Genomic DNA, 22843 nt, shown 5'->3' with positions numbered 1-22843 from the left:
AACTTTGCATTATCGTAGTCGACACTGGAGTCAAACTCCGTGTCGATATCAGTGTCTATTATTTTGGATAGTAAGCATTGTGAGACTCTGAAGGTCTCTGCGCCATAGGGACAGACATGGGTAGATTTCCTGTCTGTTCTCTAATCTTTTGTGCAATAAATTCACCTTAGCACTTAATTACACATATCCAAACAGGTGTCGGCGTTGTCGACGGAGACACCCTCTCACACACATTTCTCTGACGTCCTAGTGGATGCTGGGACTCCGTAAGGACCATGGGGAATAGCGGCTCCGCAGGAGACAGGGCACAAGAATAAAAGCTTTAGGATCAGGTGGTGTGCACTGGCTCCTCCCCCTATGACCCTCCTCCAAGCCTCAGTTAGATTTTTGTGCCCGAACGAGAAGGGTGCAGGCTAGGTGGCTCTCCTGAGCTGCTTAGAATAAAAGTTTAATTTAGTTTTTTTTTATTTTCAGTGAGTCCTGCTGGCAACAGGCTCACTGCATCGTGGGACTAAGGGGAGAAGAAGCGAACTCACCTGCGTGCAGAGTGGATTGGGCTTCTTAGGCTACTGGACATTAGCTCCAGAGGGACGATCACAGGTACAGCCTGGATGGGTCACCGGAGCCGCGCCGCCGTCCCCCTTACAGAGCCAGAAGAGACGAAGAGGTCCGGTGAAATCGGCGGCAGAAGACAATCCTGTCTTCAGACTAAGGTAGCGCACAGCACCGCAGCTGTGCGCCATTGCTCTCAGCACACTTCACACTCCGGTCACTGAGGGTGCAGGGCGCTTGGGGGGGAGCGCCCTGAGACGCAATATAAATGATATATACCTTAGGTGGCAAAAGAATACATCACATATAGCTCCTGGGCTATATGGATGTATTTTAACCCCTGCCATTTTTACACAAAAAAGCGGGAGATAAGGACGTCGTGAAGGGGCGGAGCCTATCTCCTCAGCACACAAGCGCCATTTTCCCTCACAGTTCCGCTGGAAGGACGGCTCCCTGACTCTCCCCTGCAGTCTTGCTTCAGAATCAGGGTAAAAAAAGAGAAGGGGGGGCACTATTGGCAGCAAATGACAATATAAACAGCAGCTATAAGGGAATAACACTTATATAAGGTTATCCCTGTATATATATATATATATAGCGCTGGGTGTGTGCTGGCAGACTCTCCCTCTGTCTCTCCAAAGGGCTCGTGGGGTCCTGTCCTCTATCAGAGCATTCCCGGTGTGTGTGCTGTGTGTCGGTACGTGTGTGTCGACATGTATGAGGAGGAAAATGATGTGGAGGCGGAGCAATTGCCTGCGTTAGTGATGTCACCCCCTAGGGAGTCGACACCTGACTGGATGATCGTGTTCAAACAATTAAGTGATAATGTCAACACTTTGCAAAAAACTGTTGACGACATGAGACAGCCGGCAAATCAATTAGTGCCTGTCCAGGCGTCTCAGACACCGTCAGGGGCCCTAAAACGCCCGTTACCTCAGTGGGTCGACACAGACCCAGACACAGATACGGAGTCTAGTGTCGACGGTGATGAGTCGAACGTAATGTCCAGTAGGGCCACACGTTACATGATCACGGCAATGAAGGAAGCATTGCACATTTCTGACACTACAAATACCACTAAGAAGGGTATTATGTGGGGGGTGAAAAAACTACCAATAGTTTTTCCTGAGTCAGATGAATTGAATGAGGTATGTGATAAAGCGTGGGTTTCTCCCGACAAAAAACTGCTAATTTCTAATAAATTATTGGCACTATATCCTTTCCCATCAGAGGTTAGGACACGTTGGGAAACACCCCCTAAGGTAGATAAGGCGCTCACACGTTTATCTAAACAAGTAGCGTTACCGTCTCCTGATACGGCCACCCTCAAAGAACCAGCTGATAGGAGGCTGGAAAATATCCTAAAAAGTATATACACACATACTGGTGTTATACTGCGACCAGCAATCGCTTCAGCCTGGATGTGCAGTGCTGGAGTCGCGTGGTCGGATTCCCTGACTGAAAATATTGATACCCTGGATAGGGACAATATATTGTTAACTATAGAGCATTTGAAGGATGCATTACTATATATGCGTGATGCACAGAGGGATATTTGCACCCTGGCATCAAGAGTAAGTGCTATGTCCATCTCTGCCAGAAGAACGTTATGGACGCGTCAGTGGTCAGGGGATGCGGATTCCAAACGACATATGGAAGTATTGCCGTATAAAGGGGAGGAGTTATTTGGGGCTGGTCTTTCGGACCTGGTGGCCACGGCAACGGCTGGAAAGTCCACCTTCTTACCCCAGGTCACTTCACATCAACAGAAAAAGACACCGTCTTTTCAAACTCAGTCCTTTCGTTCCCATAAATACAAGCGAGCAAAAGGCCATTCCTTTCTGCCCCGGGGCAGAGGAAGGGGAAAAAGACTGCACCATGCAGCCGCTTCCCAGGATCAGAAGCCTTCCCCTGCTTCTGCCAAGTCTTCAGCATGACGCTGGGGCTTTACAAGCAGACTCAGGCTTGGTGGGGGCCCGTCTCAAGAATTTCAACGCGCAGTGGGCTCACTCGCAAGTGGATCCCTGGATTCTACAGGTAGTATCGCAGGGGTACAAACTGGAATTCGAGGCGTTTCCCCCTCGCCGGTTCCTGAAGTCTGCTCTGCCAAAGTCTCCCTCCGACAGGGAGGCAGTTCTGGAAGCCATTCACAAGCTGTATTCCCAGCAGGTGATAATCAAGGTACCCCTCCTACAACAAGGAAAGGGGTATTATTCCACGCGGTTTGTGGTACCGAAGCCGGACGGCTCGGTGAGACCAATTTTAAATCTGAAATCCTTGAACACTTACATAAAAAGGTTCAAATTCAAGATGGAATCACTCAGAGCGGTGATAGCGAACCTGGAAGAAGGGGACTATATGGTGTCTCTGGACATCAAAGATGCTTATCTCCACGTCCCAATCTACCCTTCTCACCAAGGGTATCTCAGGTTTGTAGTACAAGACTGTCATTATCAGTTTCAGACGCTGCCGTTTGGGTTGTCCACGGCACCTCGGGTCTTTACCAAGGTAATGGCCGAAATGATGATTCTTCTTCGAAGAAAAGGCGTATTAATTATCCCTTACTTGGACGATCTCCTGATAAGGGCAAGGTCCAGGGAACAGTTAGAAGTCGGAGTAGCACTATCTCAGATAGTGTTACGTCAGCACGGGTGGATCCTAAATATTCCAAAATCGCAGCTGATTCCAACGACACGTCTTCTGTTCCTAGGAATGATTCTGGACACAGTCCAGAAGAAGGTTTTTCTCCCGGAGGAGAAGGCCAAGGAGTTATCCGAGCTAGTCAGGAACCTCCTAAAACCAGCCCAGGTGTCTGTGCATCAGTGCACGAGGGTCCTGGGAAAAATGGTGGCTTCTTACGAAGCAATTCCATTCGGAAGATTCCATGCAAGAACGTTTCAGTGGGATCTACTGGACAAATGGTCCGGTTCGCATCTTCAGATGCAGCAGCGGATAACCCTGTCACCAAAGACAAGGGTGTCTCTCCTGTGGTGGTTGCAGAGTGCTCATCTTCTAGAGGGCCGCAGATTCGGCATTCAGGATTGGATCCTGGTGACCACGGATGCAAGCCTGAGAGGCTGGGGAGCAGTCACACAGGGAAAAAACTTCCAGGGCTTGTGGTCAAGCATGGAAACATCTCTTCATATAAACATTCTGGAACTACGGGCCATTTACAATGCCCTAAGTCAAGCGAAACCCCTGCTTCAGGGTCAGGCGGTATTGATCCAATCGGACAACATCACGTCAGTCGCCCACGTAAACAGACAGGGCGGCACGAGAAGCAGGAGGGCAATGGCAGAGGCTGCAAGGATTCTTCGCTGGGCGGAAAATCATGTGATAGCTCTGTCAGCAGTGTTCATTCCGGGAGTGGACAACTGGGAAGCAGACTTCCTCAGCAGACACGACCTTCACCAGGGAGAGTGGGGACTTCACCCAGAAGTCTTCCACCTGATTGTAAACCGTTGGGAAAAACCAAAGGTGGACATGATGGCGTCACGTCTAAACAAAAAATTAGACAGATATTGCGCCAGGTCAAGGGACCCTCAGGCAATAGCGGTGGACGCTCTGGTGACACCGTGGGTGTACCAGTCAGTGTATGTGTTCCCTCCTCTGCCTCTCATACCAAAAGTACTGAGAATCATACGAAGGGGAGGAGTAAGAACGATACTCGCGGTTCCGGATTGGCCAAGAAGGACTTGGTACCCGGAACTTCAGGAGATGCTCACGGAAGACCCGTGGCCTCTACCTCTAAGAAAGGACCTGCTCCAGCAGGGGCCTTGTCTGTTCCAAGACTTACCGCGGCTGCGTTTGACGGCATGGCGGTTGAACGCCGGATCCTGAAGGAAAAAGGCATTCCAGATGAAGTCATCCCTACCCTGGTCAAAGCCAGGAAGGATGTAACCGCAAAACATTATCACCGCATTTGGCGAAAATATGTTGCGTGGTGTGAGGCCAAGAAGGCCCCTACAGAGGAATTTCAACTGGGTCGTTTCCTCCATTTCCTGCAAACAGGACTGTCTATGGGCCTAAAATTAGGGTCCATTAAGGTTCAAATTTCGGCCCTGTCGATTTTCTTCCAGAAAGAACTGGCTTCAGTACCTGAAGTTCAGACATTTGTAAAAGGGGTACTGCATATACAACCTCCTTTTGTGCCTCCAGTGGCACCTTGGGATCTCAATGTCGTTTTGAGGTTCCTTAAGTCACATTGGTTTGAACCACTCACCACTGTGGACTTAAAATATCTCACATGGAAGGTGACGATGCTGTTAGCCCTGGCTTCAGCCAGGTGTGTGTCAGAATTGGCGGCTTTATCATATAAAAGCCCTTACTTAATTTTTCATTCTGACAGGGCAGAATTGAGGACTTGTCCTCAATTTCTCCCTAAGGTGGTTTCTGCTTTTCACATGAACCAACCAATTGTGGTGCCTGCGGCTACTAGGGACTTGGAGGACTCCAAGTTACTTGACGTTGTCAGGGCCCTGAAAATATATGTTTCCAGGACGGCTGGAGTCAGAAAGTCTGACTCGCTGTTTATCCTGTATGCACCCAACAAGCTGGGTGCTCCTGCTTCTAAGCAGACTATTGCTCGTTGGATTTGTAGTACAATTCAACTTGCACATTCTGTGGCAGGCCTGCCACAGCCTAAATCTGTAAAAGCCCATTCCACAAGGAAAGTGGGCTCATCTTGGGCGGCTGCCCGAGGGGTCTCGGCTTTACAACTTTGCCGAGCAGCTACGTGGTCAGGGGCAAACACGTTTGCTAAATTCTACAAATTTGATACCCTGGCTGAGGAGGACCTGGAGTTCTCTCATTCGGTGCTGCAGAGTCATCCGCACTCTCCCGCCCGTTTGGGAGCTTTGGTATAATCCCCATGGTCCTTACGGAGTCCCAGCATCCACTAGGACGTCAGAGAAAATAAGATTTTACTTACCGATAAATCTATTTCTCATAGTCCGTAGTGGATGCTGGGCGCCCATCCCAAGTGCGGATTGTCTGCAATACTTGTACATAGTTATTGTTAACAAAATCGGGTTATTGTTGTTGTGAGCCATCTTTTCAGAGGCTCCTTCGTTGTTATCATACTGTTAACGGGGTTCAGATCACGAGTTGTACGGTGTGATTGGTGTGGCTGGTATGAGTCTTACCCGGGATTCAATATCCTTCCTTATTATGTACGCTCGTCCGGGCACAGTATCCTAACTGAGGCTTGGAGGAGGGTCATAGGGGGAGGAGCCAGTGCACACCACCTGATCCTAAAGCTTTTATTCTTGTGCCCTGTCTCCTGCGGAGCCGCTATTCCCCATGGTCCTTACGGAGTCCCAGCATCCACTACGGACTATGAGAAATAGATTTATCGGTAAGTAAAATCTTATTATTTGCTCCATCTCCTCCTTAGGGGAGCCTTTTACCTCAGACATGTCGACACACACGTACCGACACACCACACACACAGGGGATGCTCTATTTGAAGACAGTTCCCCCACAAGGCCCTTTGGAGAGACAGAGAGAGAGTATGCCAGCACACACCCCAGCGCTATATGACCCAGGAATCACACAGTAACGTAGTGTTAACCCAGTAGCTGCTGTATACATTGTTTTTACGCCAAATTTATGTGCCCCCCCCCCCTCTCTTTTTCACCCTCTTCTATCGTGCTTCTGCAGGGGAGAGCCTGGGGAGCTTCCTCTCAGGGGAGCTGTGGAGAGAAAATGGCGCTGGTGAGTGCTGAGGAAGAAGCCCCGCCCCCTCAGCGGCGGGCTTCTGTCCCGCGATTTTGTGTAAAATAATGGCGGGGGCTCATGCATATATACAGTACCCAACTGTATATATGCTCTTTTATGCCAAGAGGTACTTAATTGCTGCCCAGGGCGCCCCCCCCCTGCGCCCTGCACCCTACAGTGACCGGAGTGTGCAGGTTTAATGTGGGAGCAATGGCGCACAGCTGCAGTGCTGTGCGCTACCTCATATAAAGACTGGAGTCTTCTGCCGCCGCTTTCGAAGTCTTCTTGCTTCTCACGCCGGCTTCTGGCTCTGCGAGGGGGACGGCGGCGCGGCTCTGGGATCGGACGACCAAGGGTGCGTTCCTGTGTTCGATCCCTCTGGAGCTAATGGTGTCCAGTAGCCTAAGAAGCATGATCTATCCGCAGTTAGTAGGGCTGCTTCTTTCCCCTCAGTCCCACGTAGCAGAGAGTCTGTTGCCAGCAGATCTCTCTGAAAATTAAAAATCCTAACAAAATACTTTCTTATCAGCAAGCTCAGGAGAGCTCACTAAAGTGCACCCAGTTCGTCCGGGCACAGATTCTAACTGAGGTCTGGAGGAGGGACATAGAGGGAGGAGCCAGTGCACACCAGTATTCCTAATTCTTTCTTAAAGTGCCCTGTCTCCTGCGGAGCCCGTCTATTCCCCATGGTCCTTATGGAGTCCCCAGCATCCACTAGGACGTTAGAGAAATTAGAAGGTAGCTCCGCTTCAACTTCTTGAACCCAGGCTTCAATAGCCTTCGCAGCCCAAGAGGCTGCTATAGTGGGTCTATGCACAGCACCTGCAAGGGTGTAATAGACTTCAAGCAACCCTCCATACGCTTATCCGTCGGTTCCTTCAGAGAGGTGACGGTAGTGACAGGCAGAGTAGAGGACACCACCAGACGTGCGACATGCGAGTCCACCGACTGTGGTGTTTCCCAATTTTTACTAAACTCTGCAGCGAGGGGATAACGAGCTAGCATCTTCTTAGACAGGGAGAATTTCCTTCCTGGATACTCCCAGGATTCCTGATGTATGTCAACTAAATGGTCAGAATGGGGCAAAACTAATTTAGTGACCGTCTGACGTTTGAACTTATTGGGTTTCTTAGACGCATCTGGAGGTTCAGATTCATCATCAATCTGAAGAATCAGTTTGATAGCCTCCAAGAGGTCAGGAACATCCACCTGTGAAATAGATTCCCCATCAGAAGCATCTGCATCAGTGTCTGAGGGATCAGTGTATACGCCATCTTCATCGGATGAAGTATCTGTAACATGCGTGGATTGTGAGGAAGTAATGGCCCGCTTAGATGACCCTTTGGTCCTAGGAGGGCGAGGGTTAGGTTTTTGTTTAACCAAAGACTGATTTAATTGCTGTAACAGAGTTGACAGATTATCTGCCCATGGCGGATAACTGCAGGGACAGTATGTGGCTGTAATGGCACAGGATGTCCAACAGGAAGCGTAAGTCTCATTACTAGCATAGTCAGCAAATTAGAAAAAGCAGACCAGGGTGGGTCTTGGTGTGCCACCGGTGCTGAAGGCTGACTGAGGGGTACTGAACCCCCGGTACCTGGACCCTCAGCTGGAATATTATCCTCAGGTACATCTGCGGCGTCAGCACTGCATGACACAGGATCAGCCACGGATCTCCCACCCTGTGTAGCAGACATGTGGGAATGTAGCCTTAGGATGTAACAGTACAATATAGCCAGACACAGTACCTGACAAAAAAACCCTATGTAGTGTGACTGCAAATGCAGAGCACAGAGGATTTAAATGTTATATGGTGACTGAAATACACAGAGAAAAATACCAAGGTAGTATATCCTGTGAAACACACACATATATATATATATATATATATATATATATATACATATTTCAAAAATGAAAGTGATCAGCACCTATTAATGCCCAGAAATTGAAGGTGGGGACATAGAGTGAGGTTTAGTGAGCTGGTGATGTTAAAAAAGTTGGAAAAAGCACTTATCTCAAGCGGAAATCTTCAGTCCTTAGACCAGTAAAATCACAGTTATATGTAAAAGAGAAGAAACAACAAATAGTGTGTACCGTTTTAACCTATATGTACTTATAACATTTTACTACTAAGTGGGTGTTAATGGAAATAATCCCAACATATCACACTCCACAGTATTGTAGTAGAAAGAAATATTCACATTTAATTAGTACATAAAAATATCCAGGGTTAAAATAAGCAGGTATCACACGTACAAAAGACAATTGATATTAAAAGTTTATCTGTCAATCAATAGAGGGTCAAGTGTAACCCTCGACGCGTTTCTTCTTTAAGGCAATGAAAAAGTCTTGCCTTAAAGACGAAACGCGTCGGTAGTTACCCGGGACCCTCTTTTGATGGACAGATAAACTTTTAATATCAATTGTCTTTTGTACTTTTGTACTAAACCTCACCTTCAATTTCTGGGCATTAATAGGCGCTGATCACTTTCATTTTGAATACATTTAAACCATTATAACTAGTGACCAGCAGCCACTCATGACAGTGAGGAATGCATTTGAAAATGTTTGTTTTTATTAAAATAATAAGAATTTACTTACCGATAATTCTATTTCTCGTAGTCCGTAGTGGATGCTGGGAACTCCGTAAGGACCATGGGGAATAGCGGCTCCGCAGAAGACTGGGCACAAAAGTAAAGCTTTAGGACTACCTGGTGTGCACTGGCTCCTCCCCCTATGACCCTCCTCCAAGCCTCAGTTAGGATACTGTGCCCGGACGAGCGTACACAATAAGGAAGGATTTTGAATCCCGGGTAAGACTCATACCAGCCACACCAATCACACCGTATAACCTGTGATCTGAACCCAGTTAACAGCATGATAACAGAGGAGCCTCTGGAAAGATGGCTCACAACAATAATAACCCGATTTTTGTAACAATAACTATGTACAAGTATTGCAGACAATCCGCACTTGGGATGGGCGCCCAGCATCCACTACGGACTACGAGAAATAGAATTATCGGTAAGTAAATTCTTATTTTCTCTGACGTCCTAGTGGATGCTGGGAACTCCGTAAGGACCATGGGGATTATACCAAAGCTCCCAAACGGGCGGGAGAGTGCGGATGACTCTGCAGCACCGAATGAGAGAACACCAGGTCCTCCTCAGCCAGGGTATCAAATTTGTAGAATTTAGCAAACGTGTTTGCCCCTGACCAAGTAGCTGCTCGGCAAAGTTGTAACGCCGAGACCCCTCGGGCAGCCGCCCAAGATGAGCCCACCTTCCTTGTGGAATGGGCTTTCACAGATTTTGGCTGTGGCAGGCCTGCCACAGAATGTGCAAGCTGAATTGTACTACAAATCCAGCGAGCAATAGTCTGCTTAGAAGCAGGAGCACCCAGCTTGTTGGGTGCATACAGGATAAACAGCGAGTCAGATTTCCTGACTCCAGCCGTCCTGGAAACATATATTTTCAGGGCCCTGACTACGTCCAGCAACTTGGAGTCCTCCAAGTCCCTAGTAGCCGCAGGTACCACAATAGGCTGGTTCAGGTGAAACGCTGAAACCACCTTAGGGAGAAATTGAGGACGAGTCCTCAATTCTGCCCTGTCCGAATGAAAATTTAGGTAAGGGCTTTTATAGGATAAAGCCGCCAATTCTGAGACACGCCTGGCTGAAGCCAGGGCCAACAGCATTACCACTTTCCATGTGAGATATTTTAAGTCCACAGTGGTGAGTGGTTCAAACCAATGTGATTTTAGGAACCCCAAAACTACATTGAGATCCCAAGGTGCCACTGGAGGCACAAAAGGAGGTTGTATATGCAGTACCCCCTTGACAAACGTCTGAACTTCAGGAACTGAAGCCAGTTCTTTCTGGAAGAAAATTGACAGGGCCGAAATTTGAACCTTAATGGACCCTAATTTTAGGCCCATAGACAGTCCTGTTTGCAGGAAATGCAGGAAACGAACCAGTTGAAATTTCTCTGTAGGGGCCTTCCTGGCCTCGCACCACGCAACATATTTACGCCAAATACGGTGATAATGTTGTGCGGTTACATCCTTCCTGGCTTTGATCAGGGTAGGGATGACTTCATCCGGAATGCCTTTTTCCTTCAGGATCCGGTGTTCAACCGCCATGCCGTCAAACGCAGCCGCGGTAAGTCTTGGAACAGACAGGGTCCCTGCTGGAGCAGATCCCTTCTTAGAGGTAGAGGCCACGGTTCCTCTGTGAGCATCTCTTGAAGTTCCGGGTACCAAGTCCTTCTTGGCCAATCCGGAGCCACGAGTATAGTCCTTACTCCTCTCCTTCTTATGATTCTCAGTACCTTGGGTATGAGAGGCAGAGGAGGGAACACATACACTGACTGGTACACCCACGGTGTTACCAGAGCGTCCACAGCTATTGCCTGAGGGTCCCTTGACCTGGCGCAATACCTGTCTAGTTTTTTGTTGAGGCGGGACGCCATCATGTCCACCTTTGGTTTTTCCCAACGGTTTACAATCATGTGGAAGACTTCTGGATGAAGTCCCCACTCTCCCGGGTGGAGGTCGTGTCTGCTGAGGAAGTCTGCTTCCCAGTTGTCCACTCCCGGAATGAACACTGCTGACAGTGCTATCACATGATTTTCCGCCCAGCGAAGAATCCTTGCAGCTTCCGCCATTGCCCTCCTGCTTCTCGTGCCGCCCTGTCTGTTTACGTGGGCGACTGCCGTGATGTTGTCCGACTGGATCAACACCGGCAGACCCTGAAGCAGAGGTCTTGCTTGGCTTAGAGCATTGTAAATGGCCCTTAGTTCCAGGATATTTATGTGAAATGACGTTTCCAGGCTTGACCACAAGCCCTGGAAATTTCTTCCCTGTGTGACTGCTCCCCAGCCTCTCAGGCTGGCATCCGTGGTCACCAGGATCCAGTCCTGAATGCCGAATCTGCGGCCCTCTAGAAGATGAGCACTCTGCAACCACCACAGGAGAGACACTCTTGTCCTTGGGGACAGGGTTATCCGCTGATGCATGTGAAGATGCGATCCGGACCATTTGTCCAGCAGATCCCACTGAAATGTTCTTGCGTGGAATCTGCCGAATGGAATCGCTTCGTAGGAAGCCACCATTTTTCCCAGGACCCTTGTGCATTGATGCACTGAGACCCGGTCTGGTTTCAGGAGGTTTCTGACTAACTCGGATAACTCCCTGGCTTTTTCTTCCGGAAGAAACACCTTTTTCTGGACTGTGTCCAGAATCATCCCTAGGAACAGCAGACGTGTCGTCGGAATCAGCTGTGATTTTGGGATATTTAGAATCCACCCGTGCTGTCGTAACACTACTTGAGATAGTGCTACTCCGACTACTAACCGTTCCTTGGATCTTGCCCTTATCAGGAGATCGTCCAAGTAAGGGATAATTAAGACGCCTTATCTTCGAAGAAGTATCATCATTTCGGCCATTACCTTGGTAAAGACCCGGGGTGCCGTGGACAATCCAAACGGCAGCGTCTGAAACTGATAGTGACAGTTCTGTACTACAAACCTGAGGTACCCTTGGTGAGAAGGGTAAATTGGGACATGGAGGTAAGCATCCTTGATGTCCAGAGACACCATATAGTCCCCTTCTTCCAGGTTCGCGATCACTGCTCTGAGTGACTCCATCTTGAACTTGAACCTTTGTATGTAAGTGTTCAAAGATTTCAGATTTAAAATAGGTCTCACCGAGCCGTCCGGCTTCGGTACCACAAACAGCGTTGAATAATACCCCTTGCCCTGTTGCAGGAGGGGTACCTTGATTATCACCTGCTGAGAATACAGCTTGTGAATGGCCTCCAATACCGCCTCCCTGTCGGAGGGAGACGTCGGTAAAGCAGACTTTAGGAACCGGCGAGGGGGAGGTGTCTCGAATTCCAATTTGTACCCCTGAGATACCACCTGAAGGACCCAGGGGTCTACCTGCGAGTGAGCCCACTGCGCGCTGAAATTCTTGAGACGTGCCCCCACCGTGCCTAAGTCCGCTTGTAAAGCCCCAGCGTCATGCTGAGGACTTGGCAGAAGCGGGAGAGGGCTTCTGTTCTTGGGGATTTGCTGTCTGTTGCAGCCTTTTTCCCCTTCCTCTGCCCCGGGGCAGAAATGAGGAGCCTTTCGCTCGCTTGCCATTATGGGGACGAAAGGACTGCGCCTGATAATACGGCGTCTTCTTATGTTGAGAGGCGACCTGGGGTAAAAATGTGGATTTCCCAGCTGTTGCCGTGGCCACCAGATCTGACAGACCTACCCCAAATAACTCCTCCCCTTTATAAGGCAATACTTCCATATGCCGTTTGGAATCCGCATCACCTGACCACTGTCGCGTCCATAACCCTCTTCTGGCAGAAATGGACAGCGCACTTACTCTTGATGCCAGTCGGCAAATATCCCGCTGTGCATCACGCATATATAGAAATGCATCTTTTAAATGCTCTATAGTCAGTAATATACTGTCCCTGTCTAGGGTATCAATATTTTCAGTCAGGGAATCCGACCAAGCCAAACCAGCACTGCACATCCAGGCTGAGGCGATTGCCGGTCGCAGTATAACACCAGTATGTGTGTAAATACATTTTAGGATACCTTCCTGCTTTCTATCAGCAGGATCCTTAAGGGCGGCCGTCTCAGGAGAGGGTAGAACCACCTGTTTTGATAAGCGTGTGAGTGCTTTATCCACCCTAGGTGGTGTTTCCCAACGCGCCCTAATCTCTGGCGGGAAAGGATATAATGCCAATAATTTTTTAGGAATTATCAGTTTTTTATCGGGGGAAACCCACGCTTCATCACACACCTCATTTAATTCCTCAGATTCAGGAAAAACTACAGGTAGTTTTTTCTCACCGAACATAATACCCTTTTTAGTGGTATTAGTATTATCAGAAATATGTAAAACATTTTTCATTGCCTCAATCATGTAACGTGTGTCCCTACTGGAAGTCACGTTTGTCTCTTCCCCGTCGACACTGGAGTCAGTATCCGTGTCGACGTCTGTATCTACCATCTGAGGTAACGGGCGTTTTAGAGCCCCTGATGGCTTTTGAGACGCCTGGACAGGCACAAGCTGAGTAGCCGGCTGTCTTATGTCGTCAACTGTTTTTTGCAAAGAGCTGACACTGTCACGTAATTCCTTCCATAAGATTATCCACTCAGGTGTCGACTCCCTAGGGGGTGACATCTCTATTATAGGCAATTGCCCCGCCTCCACATCATTTTCCTCCTCATACATGTCGACAACGTACCGACACACAGCACACACACAGGGAATGCTCTGACAGAGGACAGGACCCCACTAGCCCTTTGGGGAGACAGAGGGAGAGTATGCCAGCACACACCAGAGCGCTATATATATATATACAGGGATAACCTTAAATAAGTGTTTTTCCCCCTTATAGCTGCTATTTGTAATTATTACGCCAATTAGTGCCCCCCTCTCTTTTTTACCCTGTTTCTGTAGTGCAGGACTGCAGGGGAGGGTCAGGGAGACGTCCTTTCAGCGGAGCTGTGAAGGAAAATGGCGCCTGTGTGCTGAGGAGATAGGCTCCGCCCCCTTCTCGGCGGCCTTTTCTCCCGCTTTTATGTGGAATCTGGCAGGGGTTAAAATTCATCCATATAGCCCTGGGGGCTATATGTGATGCATTTTCGCCAGCCAAGGTGTTTCTATTGCTGCTCAGGGCGCCCCCCCCTAGCGCCCTGCACCCTCAGTGACCGGAGTGTGCTGAGGAGCAATGGCGCACAGCTGCAGTGCTGTGCGCTACCTTGGTGAAGACAGGATGTCTTCTGCCGCCGATTTTCCGGACCTCTTCTTGCTTCTGGCTCTGTAAGGGGGCCGGCGGCGCGGCTCTGGGACCGGACTCCGAGGCTGGGCCTGTGTTTGGTCCCTCTGGAGCTAATGGTGTCCAGTAGCCTAAGAAGCCCAATCCACTCTGCACGCAGGTGAGTTCGCTTCTTCTCCCCTTAGTCCCTCGATGCAGTGAGCCTGTTGCCAGCAGGTCTCACTGAAAATAAAAAACCTAAAACTAAAACTTTCACTAAGAGCTCAGGAGAGCCCCTAGTGTGCACCCTTCTCGGTCGGGCACAAAAATCTAACTGAGGCTTGGAGGAGGGTCATAGGGGGAGGAGCCAGTGCACACCAGGTAGTCCTAAAGCTTTACTTTTGTGCCCAGTCTCCTGCGGAGCCGCTATTCCCCATGGTCCTTACAGAGTTCCCAGCATCCACTAGGACGTCAGAGAAATTTTAATTAATTATTAATGATATAACTACAGATTATATTGGCCTACTTGTGCGCACACATATATTTGAATATATATATATATTTGAATATATATATATATATATATATATATATATATATATATATATATATATATATATATATATATATGACCCTGACGCACTTAGCCCCCCTTGGGAATAGGAACCACACAGCAGCTATTGGCACACAGAGTCACATTTACAATGCAGAAATTATTACAACTACAATAGAACTGCACTGGACTAGCGATACTAAGTAAAGGTATATATGTATACAGATAAAACAATGCACAGTAAATACTGGATGTATATCACAGGATACTTGTACTGAAATATCCCTTTAGTAATGCACTTTTTCTTAACTAACACTGTCTAAACGACATGTAGAATACTTAAGTGTCCTGTAAATGCACAGCGCTGATGAGACAGGCGGCTTTACAGAGGACACAATGCCCAGCAGTCTCAGGATCAGTGCAGCTCTTGTAATGGCGCCCAAACGCTGACAGGGAGTGAGGGAGAGAGAGAGATGCAGCTCCATGGCGGGAACATTTGCAGTAAATGGCGCCTGGGGCTGGGGCTACAGGTCAGAGCCTTATCCCCTCTGCTGTACTTCACAACCGGGTACTATGGAGCCTGTACTAAATGGATTTTAGTAAATCCAACCTGTGCTCCTTGCCCTGGTGGATATAGTTGGGTGCCTGCACAGCTATAGTGTCCGCGCCAGCGGCGCAGCCAGTCTTCAGAGACCATGCCGGATCGCAGTACTCTCTTGCCTTCTCCCAGAACTTGCGGCCACGCGATCCCGGAGAGCAGCGGCGGGTGTGTGCCTGATGAAGCCGGACCGCCTCTGCTGTAAGTACCCGGCAACCAGGGCGTGGGAGTATACAGCGCCGCTGGGGGAGGTGAGGGAGCCGCAGCACGCTATGTCAGACTGACATATAGCACTTCTAAGTGCCTGTGCTGCAGCCCTTGAAGTCTTCTTTCTTCAGAAAAGCTCTTTTCAGGGCTGCCTAGCGCAGCCCTCCCCGTTAGCTGCCCGCACTGCAGGCACCAACTTATAAACAGAGCTCCTGTGCACATAGGCGGGGTTATAGAGGAGGCGGTGCAAGGCATCCTGGGAACAGTCAAAGCTTTAGACTGTTGGTGCCTCGGATCAAGATCCAACTCTACACCCCGATGTTATTCCCTGTGGAATACAGTGTACCACACTGTAGAAATAGATACAAGGGAATGGCAGGACAACTGTATGATTGGTTAATGTTAATCTTAGAAAGCCGTAGTAATCTGTATGAAAGTGCATGTACTGGTGGAGAGCCTAATGTACTGAGTGTGAAAGAGCGGAGCTCTGCCATATACTGATAATGAGGGATATAGCAGAACACTGCATATTTAGAAGTAAGCGTAGAAGGATTTGCACGGTAAGGCTGCAGTCAGGTTATATTCTAATATTATAAATTAGAGGGCAAACAGGGTTAGAATAGGGAGCAGGTAATGGTCATGAAAAGTGAGAAGTGAATTAAAACAGGTAAAACATATAATAAATATGGGGGGTATAATTCTAGAATGGCTAAAGACTATGTTACAGACCCTACGTATGAACTGTAGAAGGCAGAAAAGGCAATATAATGGTATATTAATGCTACTGTATATAAATAGAAAGGATAGAGACCCTCTAATATACAATACTGTGGGAAATGTTAAACAATTTTTGGTGTTAATTTAAAATAATGAAAGCATTAGCCTCATCCATGGGCTCCACAGAGACTAAAACTACAATACAGTGTTTTTATAATGGATCTGCTCTGACATATGAAGTTCATCATTCTTACACAGTGATTTCTTACCACACATTGCCATCAATTCCTTGGATCCGTTTAGCATTTTTGTGTCCTGAAGACATAGTCTGAAAATAAAGAAATTAGATAAAGTAACTCAGTGTAACTCAAACAGCACAGAATGAGCTACAAAAATAATATTTACTACCAACGTCGTAGCTATATAAAGATAAATGTATAAATCTGGATGGCAAGATAAAAACAGGGGACATTTGCAGGCTATTCCCCACCAGGTACAGGTAAACGGAGTAAAGTAGTGCTGGAGCTATGCATTTCAAAGGTTAATCCTATTAACACAGAAAAGAGTTACTTATTGAATGAAAAATTCATTGGAAATATTTATCTCCCTTGTTTTACATCACCTAATGGTGTGGACAGTAGATGATTCTAACTATATAAATCTGGGGACAGACAACTAACAGTAGATGCTAGAATCAAGTGGACTAAAGGACCTATGACATCAGGGGGAGGAGCCACGTCACCAGGGGGAGGAGCTTGGCCAGTGGGATAGTTCTTCTACTACCCACGCCACCAATTACTACCCTTGGTAACCCGGTGGCGAGCGAAGCAAGCCACCGAGCCCGAAGCGTGGCGAGCGAAGTAAGCCCGCGAGGGTACATTTCGGGTACCCTGTTCAGGCATGGATCCTCCCCCTGGTGACGTGGCTCCTCCCTCTGGTGATGTCAGAGGTCCCTTACCCAAGTTGGATTTAGAACTAACCGACAACTAACCTGGCATGCATCCCCAAAGATGCATACTAGCAGTGTTTGTTTTCCACTGTTGACAGATTCCATATAAACAGTGGGAAGGAGGCAGTGTTGCATTTGTTAGCTGTCAATAGCTGTGGAGCACTACTTGTGGGTGATGGCTGTGGTATTGTTTCTAGGAACTGGGGTCTGTCACTGGTAGATGAAGGGGATTCAATCAGGGTCCTTAGATGTAAGCAATAGCGTGTTATAATGAGCAATTGCTGCTCAAGAACACTGGTGTGTTGAACATTGAATAAATACAGATTATAGGGAAAATAGATTAAGGGAAAATGATACATACTATATATAGGGCCTAATTCAGAGTTGATCGCAGCAGCAAATTTGTTAGCAGTTGAGCAAAACCATGTGCACTGCAGGGGAGGCCGATATAACATGTGCAGAGAGAGTTAGATTTGGGTGGAGTGCGTTCAAACTGAAATCTAAATTGCAGTGTAAAAATAAAGCAGCCAGTATTTACCCTGCACAGAAACAAAATAACCCACCCAAATCTAACTCTCTCTGCACATGTTATATCTGCCACACCTGCAGTGCACATGGTTTTGCCCAACTGCTAACAAATTTGCTGCTTCGATCAACTCAGAATTACCCCCATAGTACATATAGGGCCTAATTCGGTAAGGATTGCAAATCCCTTTGGATCGCATGCTGGGAGCCGCCCCCCTTTCAACAAGTAGATATTGCGAACACATCGCAATTTCTGCTTGTTAGCAGAAATGGAGGATGCCTCCTGCCGGGGAGGTTGAGGAATAAGGATGACTCCTGCCAGGAGGTCCACCGATATGTTCTCGATCGCGGCAGCTGCCCCCGTTCGTGACATCCCCCCACCATTTGGCTGCCTCCGCAACGCTCCGTCTCCACCCTGGAACCAGAGCGTTGCCGTCCCCCCAGGCAGAGGCGATTGCATTTTCTGCGGGGCTCCCGCAGAAAGTACAGGTGCAGGCGCACCGCATGCGCCCACCGGGCAAACGCAATCATTCTGATTGGATGGCGATTTGTGATCCAACCTGAATTAGCCCCATAATTCATAAAGTATATAGCTAAAAGGATCAGAGTGCTATAGAGTGATCGTGTATTTCTGGGAGACTCAGACTGAGGTAATGTGCAATTCTCACGATTTTAGACGACATCGGGCTGTTTTGGAATTGAAGGGGATGTTTCATATTGGTTTACAACAGCGTCTCTCAAAGTGCTCAATGGCGTACACTGTCACTGTCGCATTACAGGTCCCACGTGAGTACATACTCCAGAGTCCAGCCAATTAGGGGAGGAGCAACTGATTTTTCTCCCCCTGTTCTACTGGCAAGACACAGTATACACCTTGGGCAGAGGAAGTAATCTCCCCACTGCTCCACTTACTGACAGCCGGCATCACTTTCCGCCAGAAATACATATGTATTCCCCTGGACAGAACGCAGTTAATTTGCCGGCTAAAGGGATCCTGGCGGTCAGGATACCGACGCCGGAATCCCGACAGACAACAATGCCGACAGCTGGCGCGCACAGGGGCTATTCCCACTCGTGGGTGTCCACGACACCCATAGAGTGGGAATAGAACCAGTAGGGAGTGCAGCAAGCCTGCAAGGGGACTCTCTGCGCTCGCCCTGCTGCCGGCATTCTGGCGGGCAGGATGCCACTGTCGGATACTGACAGCCGGCATCCTGTCTGCAGCGAAAATACGTATGTATTCCCTTTGGACAGCATTATCCCATGGTTGTCAGCCTAGTGCCACATACTGTACTTAGGGGGGATTCAGACCTGATCGTAGATGTGCTAAATTTAGCACATCTATGATCATCTTCCCTGACATGCGGGGGGACGCCCAGCAGAGGGCTAGTCTCATGTCAGGGCCCCCCCACCGCCGCACAAGTACAAAAGCATTGCATGGCGGCAATGCTTTTGTCCTAGAAGAGTAGCTCCCTACCAGCGCAGCTCCTGCACGCTGGCAGGGAGCTACTTGTCGCTGCCCGGGTCGCAGCGGCTGCGTGTGACATCACGCAGCCGCCGTGGACCACCCACCCAACGGTCCAGGCACGCCTGCGTAACCCAGTCGGCGCCACCTAAACGGTGGCCAAACACTGCCGGTCCACCCCCTCCTGCCCAGCGACCACCTCTGCCTGTCAATCAGGCAAAGGCGATCGCAGGGCTAAGACAGCAGTCGGCAGGCGCATGCGCAGTCTAGACCTGATCGCGAAAACGCACAGCACCAATCAGGTCTGACTTAGCCCCTTAATGCAAGTGTCTTCCGCCCATGGCTTTCATTAAGTCACAGTCAGAGCTGTTCTGAACAAGCAGGTAGCCACAGCAGAAGCAATCACTGCTGGAGAATGCAGTGGGGGGCGGGGATATGTAAAAAAAAAAAAAAACAACCACTGGGAGTGTGGGCTTTGGATGGGTATGGTGATGAGGGGGGGTGAGGGGTTCTCTTCGGTGTTGTTTTATATAAAGAACTGCCACGAATGTGGGCTTTGTTTGGGAAATAAGAGAACAGAAGTTGGGTTGAGGTAGGTGTGTCTAGAGCAGGTGTAAAGAGAACAGTGGAAGAAAATAAGATTTTACTTACTGATAAATCTATTTCTCGTAGTCCGTAGTGGATGCTGGGACTCCGTAAGGACCATGGGGAATAGCGGCTCCGCAGGAGACAGGGCACAAGAATAAAAGCTTTAGGATCAGGTGGTGTGCACTGGCTCCTCCCCCTATGACCCTCCTCCAAGCCTCAGTTAGGATACTGTGCCCGGACGAGCGTACATAATAAGGAAGGATATTGAATCCCGGGTAAGACTCATACCAGCCACACCAATCACACCGTACAACTCGTGATCTGAACCCAGTTAACAGTATGATAAAACGAAAGGGAGCCTCTGAAAAGATGGCTCACAACAATAATAACCCGAATTTTTGTAACAATAACTATATACAAGTATTGCAGACAATCCGCACTTGGGATGGGCGCCCAGCATCCACTACGGACTACGAGAAATAGATTTATCGGTAAGTAAAATCTTATTTTCTCTGACGTCCTTGTGGATGCTGGGACTCCATAAGGACCATGGGGATTATACCAAAGCTCCCAAACGGGCGGGAGAGTGCGGATGACTCTGCAGCACCGAATGAGAGAACTCCAGGTCCTCCTCAGCCAGGGTATCAAATTTGTAGAATTTAGCAAACGTGTTTGCCCCTGACCAAGTAGCTGCTCGGCAAAGTTGTAAAGCCGAGACCCCTCGGGCAGCCGCCCAAGATGAGCCCACTTTCCTTGTGGAATGGGCTTTTACCGATTTTGGCTGTGGCAGGCCTGCCACAGAATGTGCAAGCTGAATTGTACTACAAATCCAACGAGCAATCGTCTGCTTAGAAGCAGGAGCACCCAGTTTGTTGGGTGCATACAGGATAAACAGTGAGTCAGATTTTCTGACTCCAGCCGTCCTGGAAACATATTTTCAGGGCCCTGACAACGTCAAGCAACTTAGAGTCCTCCAAGTCCCTAGTAGCCGCAGGTACCACAATAGGTTGGTTCATGTGAAATGCAGAAACCACCTTAGGTAGAAATTGAGGACGAGTCCTCAATTCTGCCCTGTCAGAATGAAAAATTAAGTAAGGGCTTTTATATGATAAAGCCGCCAATTCTGACACACGCCTAGCTGAAGCCAAGGCCAACAGCATCGTCACCTTCCACGTGAGATATTTTAAATCTACCGTAGACAATGGTTCAAACCAGTGTGATTTTAGAAATCTCAACACAACATTGAGATCCCAAGGTGCCACTGGAGGCACAAAAGGAGGCTGTATGTGCAGCACCCCTTTCACAAATGTCTGAACTTCAGGTACTGAAGCCAGTTCTTTCTGGAAGAATATCGACAGGGCCGAAATTTGAACCTTAATGGACCCTAATTTTAGGCCCATAGACAGTCCTGTTTGCAGGAAATGCAAGAAACGACCCAGTTGAAATTCCTCTGTAGGGGCCTTCTTGGCCTCACACCACGCAACATATTTACGCCAAATGCGGTGATAATGTTTTGCGGTTACTTCCTTTCTGGCTTTTACCAGAGTAGGGATGACTTCTTCTGGAATGCCCTTGTCCTTCAGGATCCGGCGTTCAACCGCCATGCCGTCAAACGCAGCCGCGGTAAGTCTTGGAACAGACAAGGCCCCTGCAGTAGCAGGTCCTGTCTTAGAGGTAGAGGCCACGGTTCGTCCGTGAGCATCTCTTGAAGTTCCGGGTACCAAGACCTTCTTGGCCAATCCGGAACCACGAGTATAGTTCTTACTCCTCTCCTTCTTATGATTCTCAATACTTTCGGTATGAGGGGCAGAGGAGGGAATACATACACTGACTGGTACACCCACGGCGTTACCAGAGCGTCCACTGCTATTGCCTGAGGGTCCCTTGACCTGGCGCAATATCTGTCCAGTTTTTTGTTTAGACGTGACGCCATCATGTCCACCTTTGGTCTTTCCCAACGGTTTACAATTTGGTGGAAGACTTCTGGGTGAAGTCCCCACTCTCCCGGGTGAAGGTCGTGTCTGCTGAGGAAGTCTGCTTCCCAGTTGTCCACTCCCGGAATGAACACTGCTGACAGTGCTATCACATGATTTTCCGCCCAGCGAAGAATCCTTGCAGTTTCTGCCATTGCCCTCCTGCTTCTCGTGCCGCCCTGTCTGTTTATGTGGGCGACTGACGTGATGTTGTCCGACTGGATCAACACCGCCTGACCCTGAAGCAGAGGTTTTGCTTGAATTAAGGCATTGTAAATGGCCCTTAGTTCTAGAATGTTTATATGAAGAGATGTTTCCATGCTTGACCACAAGCCCTGGAAATTCCTTCCCTGTGTGACTGCTCCCCAGCCTCTCAGGCTGGCATCCGTGGTTACCAGGATCCAATCCTGAATGCCAAATCTGCGGCCCTCTAGTAGATGAGCCCTCTGAAGCCACCACAGGAGAGACACCCTTGTCCTTGGCGACAGGGTTATCCGTTGATGCATCTGAAGATGCGATCCGGACCATTTTCCCAGTAGATCCCACTGAAAAGTTCTTGCATGGAATCTTCCGAATGGAATCGCTTCGTAAGAAGCCACCATTTTTCCCAGGACCCTTGTGCACTGATGCACTGAGACCTGTCCTGGTTTTAGGAGGTTCCTGACTAGCTCGGATAACTCCCTGGCCTTCTCCTCCGGGAGAAACACCTTCTTCTGGACTGTGTCCAGAATCATTCCTAAGAACAGTAGACGTGTCGTTGGAATCAGCTGCGATTTTGGAATATTTAGAATCCATCCGTGCTGACTTAGCACTACCTGGGATAGTGCCACTCCGACTTCTAACTGTTCCTTGGTTCTTGCCCTTATCAGGAGATCGTCCAAGTAAGGGATAATTAAGATGCCTTTTCTTCGTAGAAGAATCATCATTTCGGCCATTACCTTGGTAAAGACCCGAGGCGCCGTGGACAATCCAAACGGCAGCGTCTGAAACTGATAATGACAGTTTTGTACTACAAACCTGAGGTACCCTTGGTGAGAAGGATATATTGGGACGTGGAGATAAGCATCCTTGATGTCCAGCGACACCATATAGTCCCCCTCTTCCAGGTTCGCTATCACCGCTCTGAGTGACTCCATCTTGAATTTGAACCTTTTTATGTAAGTGTTCAAAGATTTTAGATTTAATATTGGTCTCACCGAGCCGTCCGGCTTCGGTACCACAAATAGTGTG

At 48.5% G+C, this 22843-nt stretch overlaps 1 protein-coding gene across 5 annotated transcripts in view; it reads right to left on the bottom strand.

Moving 5' to 3' along the window:
- KYAT3 (kynurenine aminotransferase 3) overlaps positions 1–22843 on the bottom strand; it is a 255249-nt gene that overhangs the window by 104237 nt on the left and 128169 nt on the right. For 4 of the 5 annotated variants that reach the window (XM_063939940.1, XM_063939941.1, XM_063939942.1 and 1 more), the window contains one exon: positions 16383–16441. In XM_063939940.1, coding sequence (XP_063796010.1) covers positions 16383–16441 — 59 coding nt within the window. Of the gene's footprint in view, positions 1–16382; positions 16442–16521; positions 16607–22843 lie in introns of those variants that run through there. The other variant, XM_063939943.1, reaches the window with a different exon arrangement.

Source organism: Pseudophryne corroboree, chromosome 9, assembly GCF_028390025.1.
Source record: "Pseudophryne corroboree isolate aPseCor3 chromosome 9, aPseCor3.hap2, whole genome shotgun sequence".
In the NCBI taxonomy this organism is placed as follows: Eukaryota; Metazoa; Chordata; class Amphibia; order Anura; family Myobatrachidae; genus Pseudophryne; species Pseudophryne corroboree.
The sequence above is the reverse complement of the archived record's forward strand: the minus strand, read 5'-3'. Positions and strand labels throughout refer to the sequence as shown.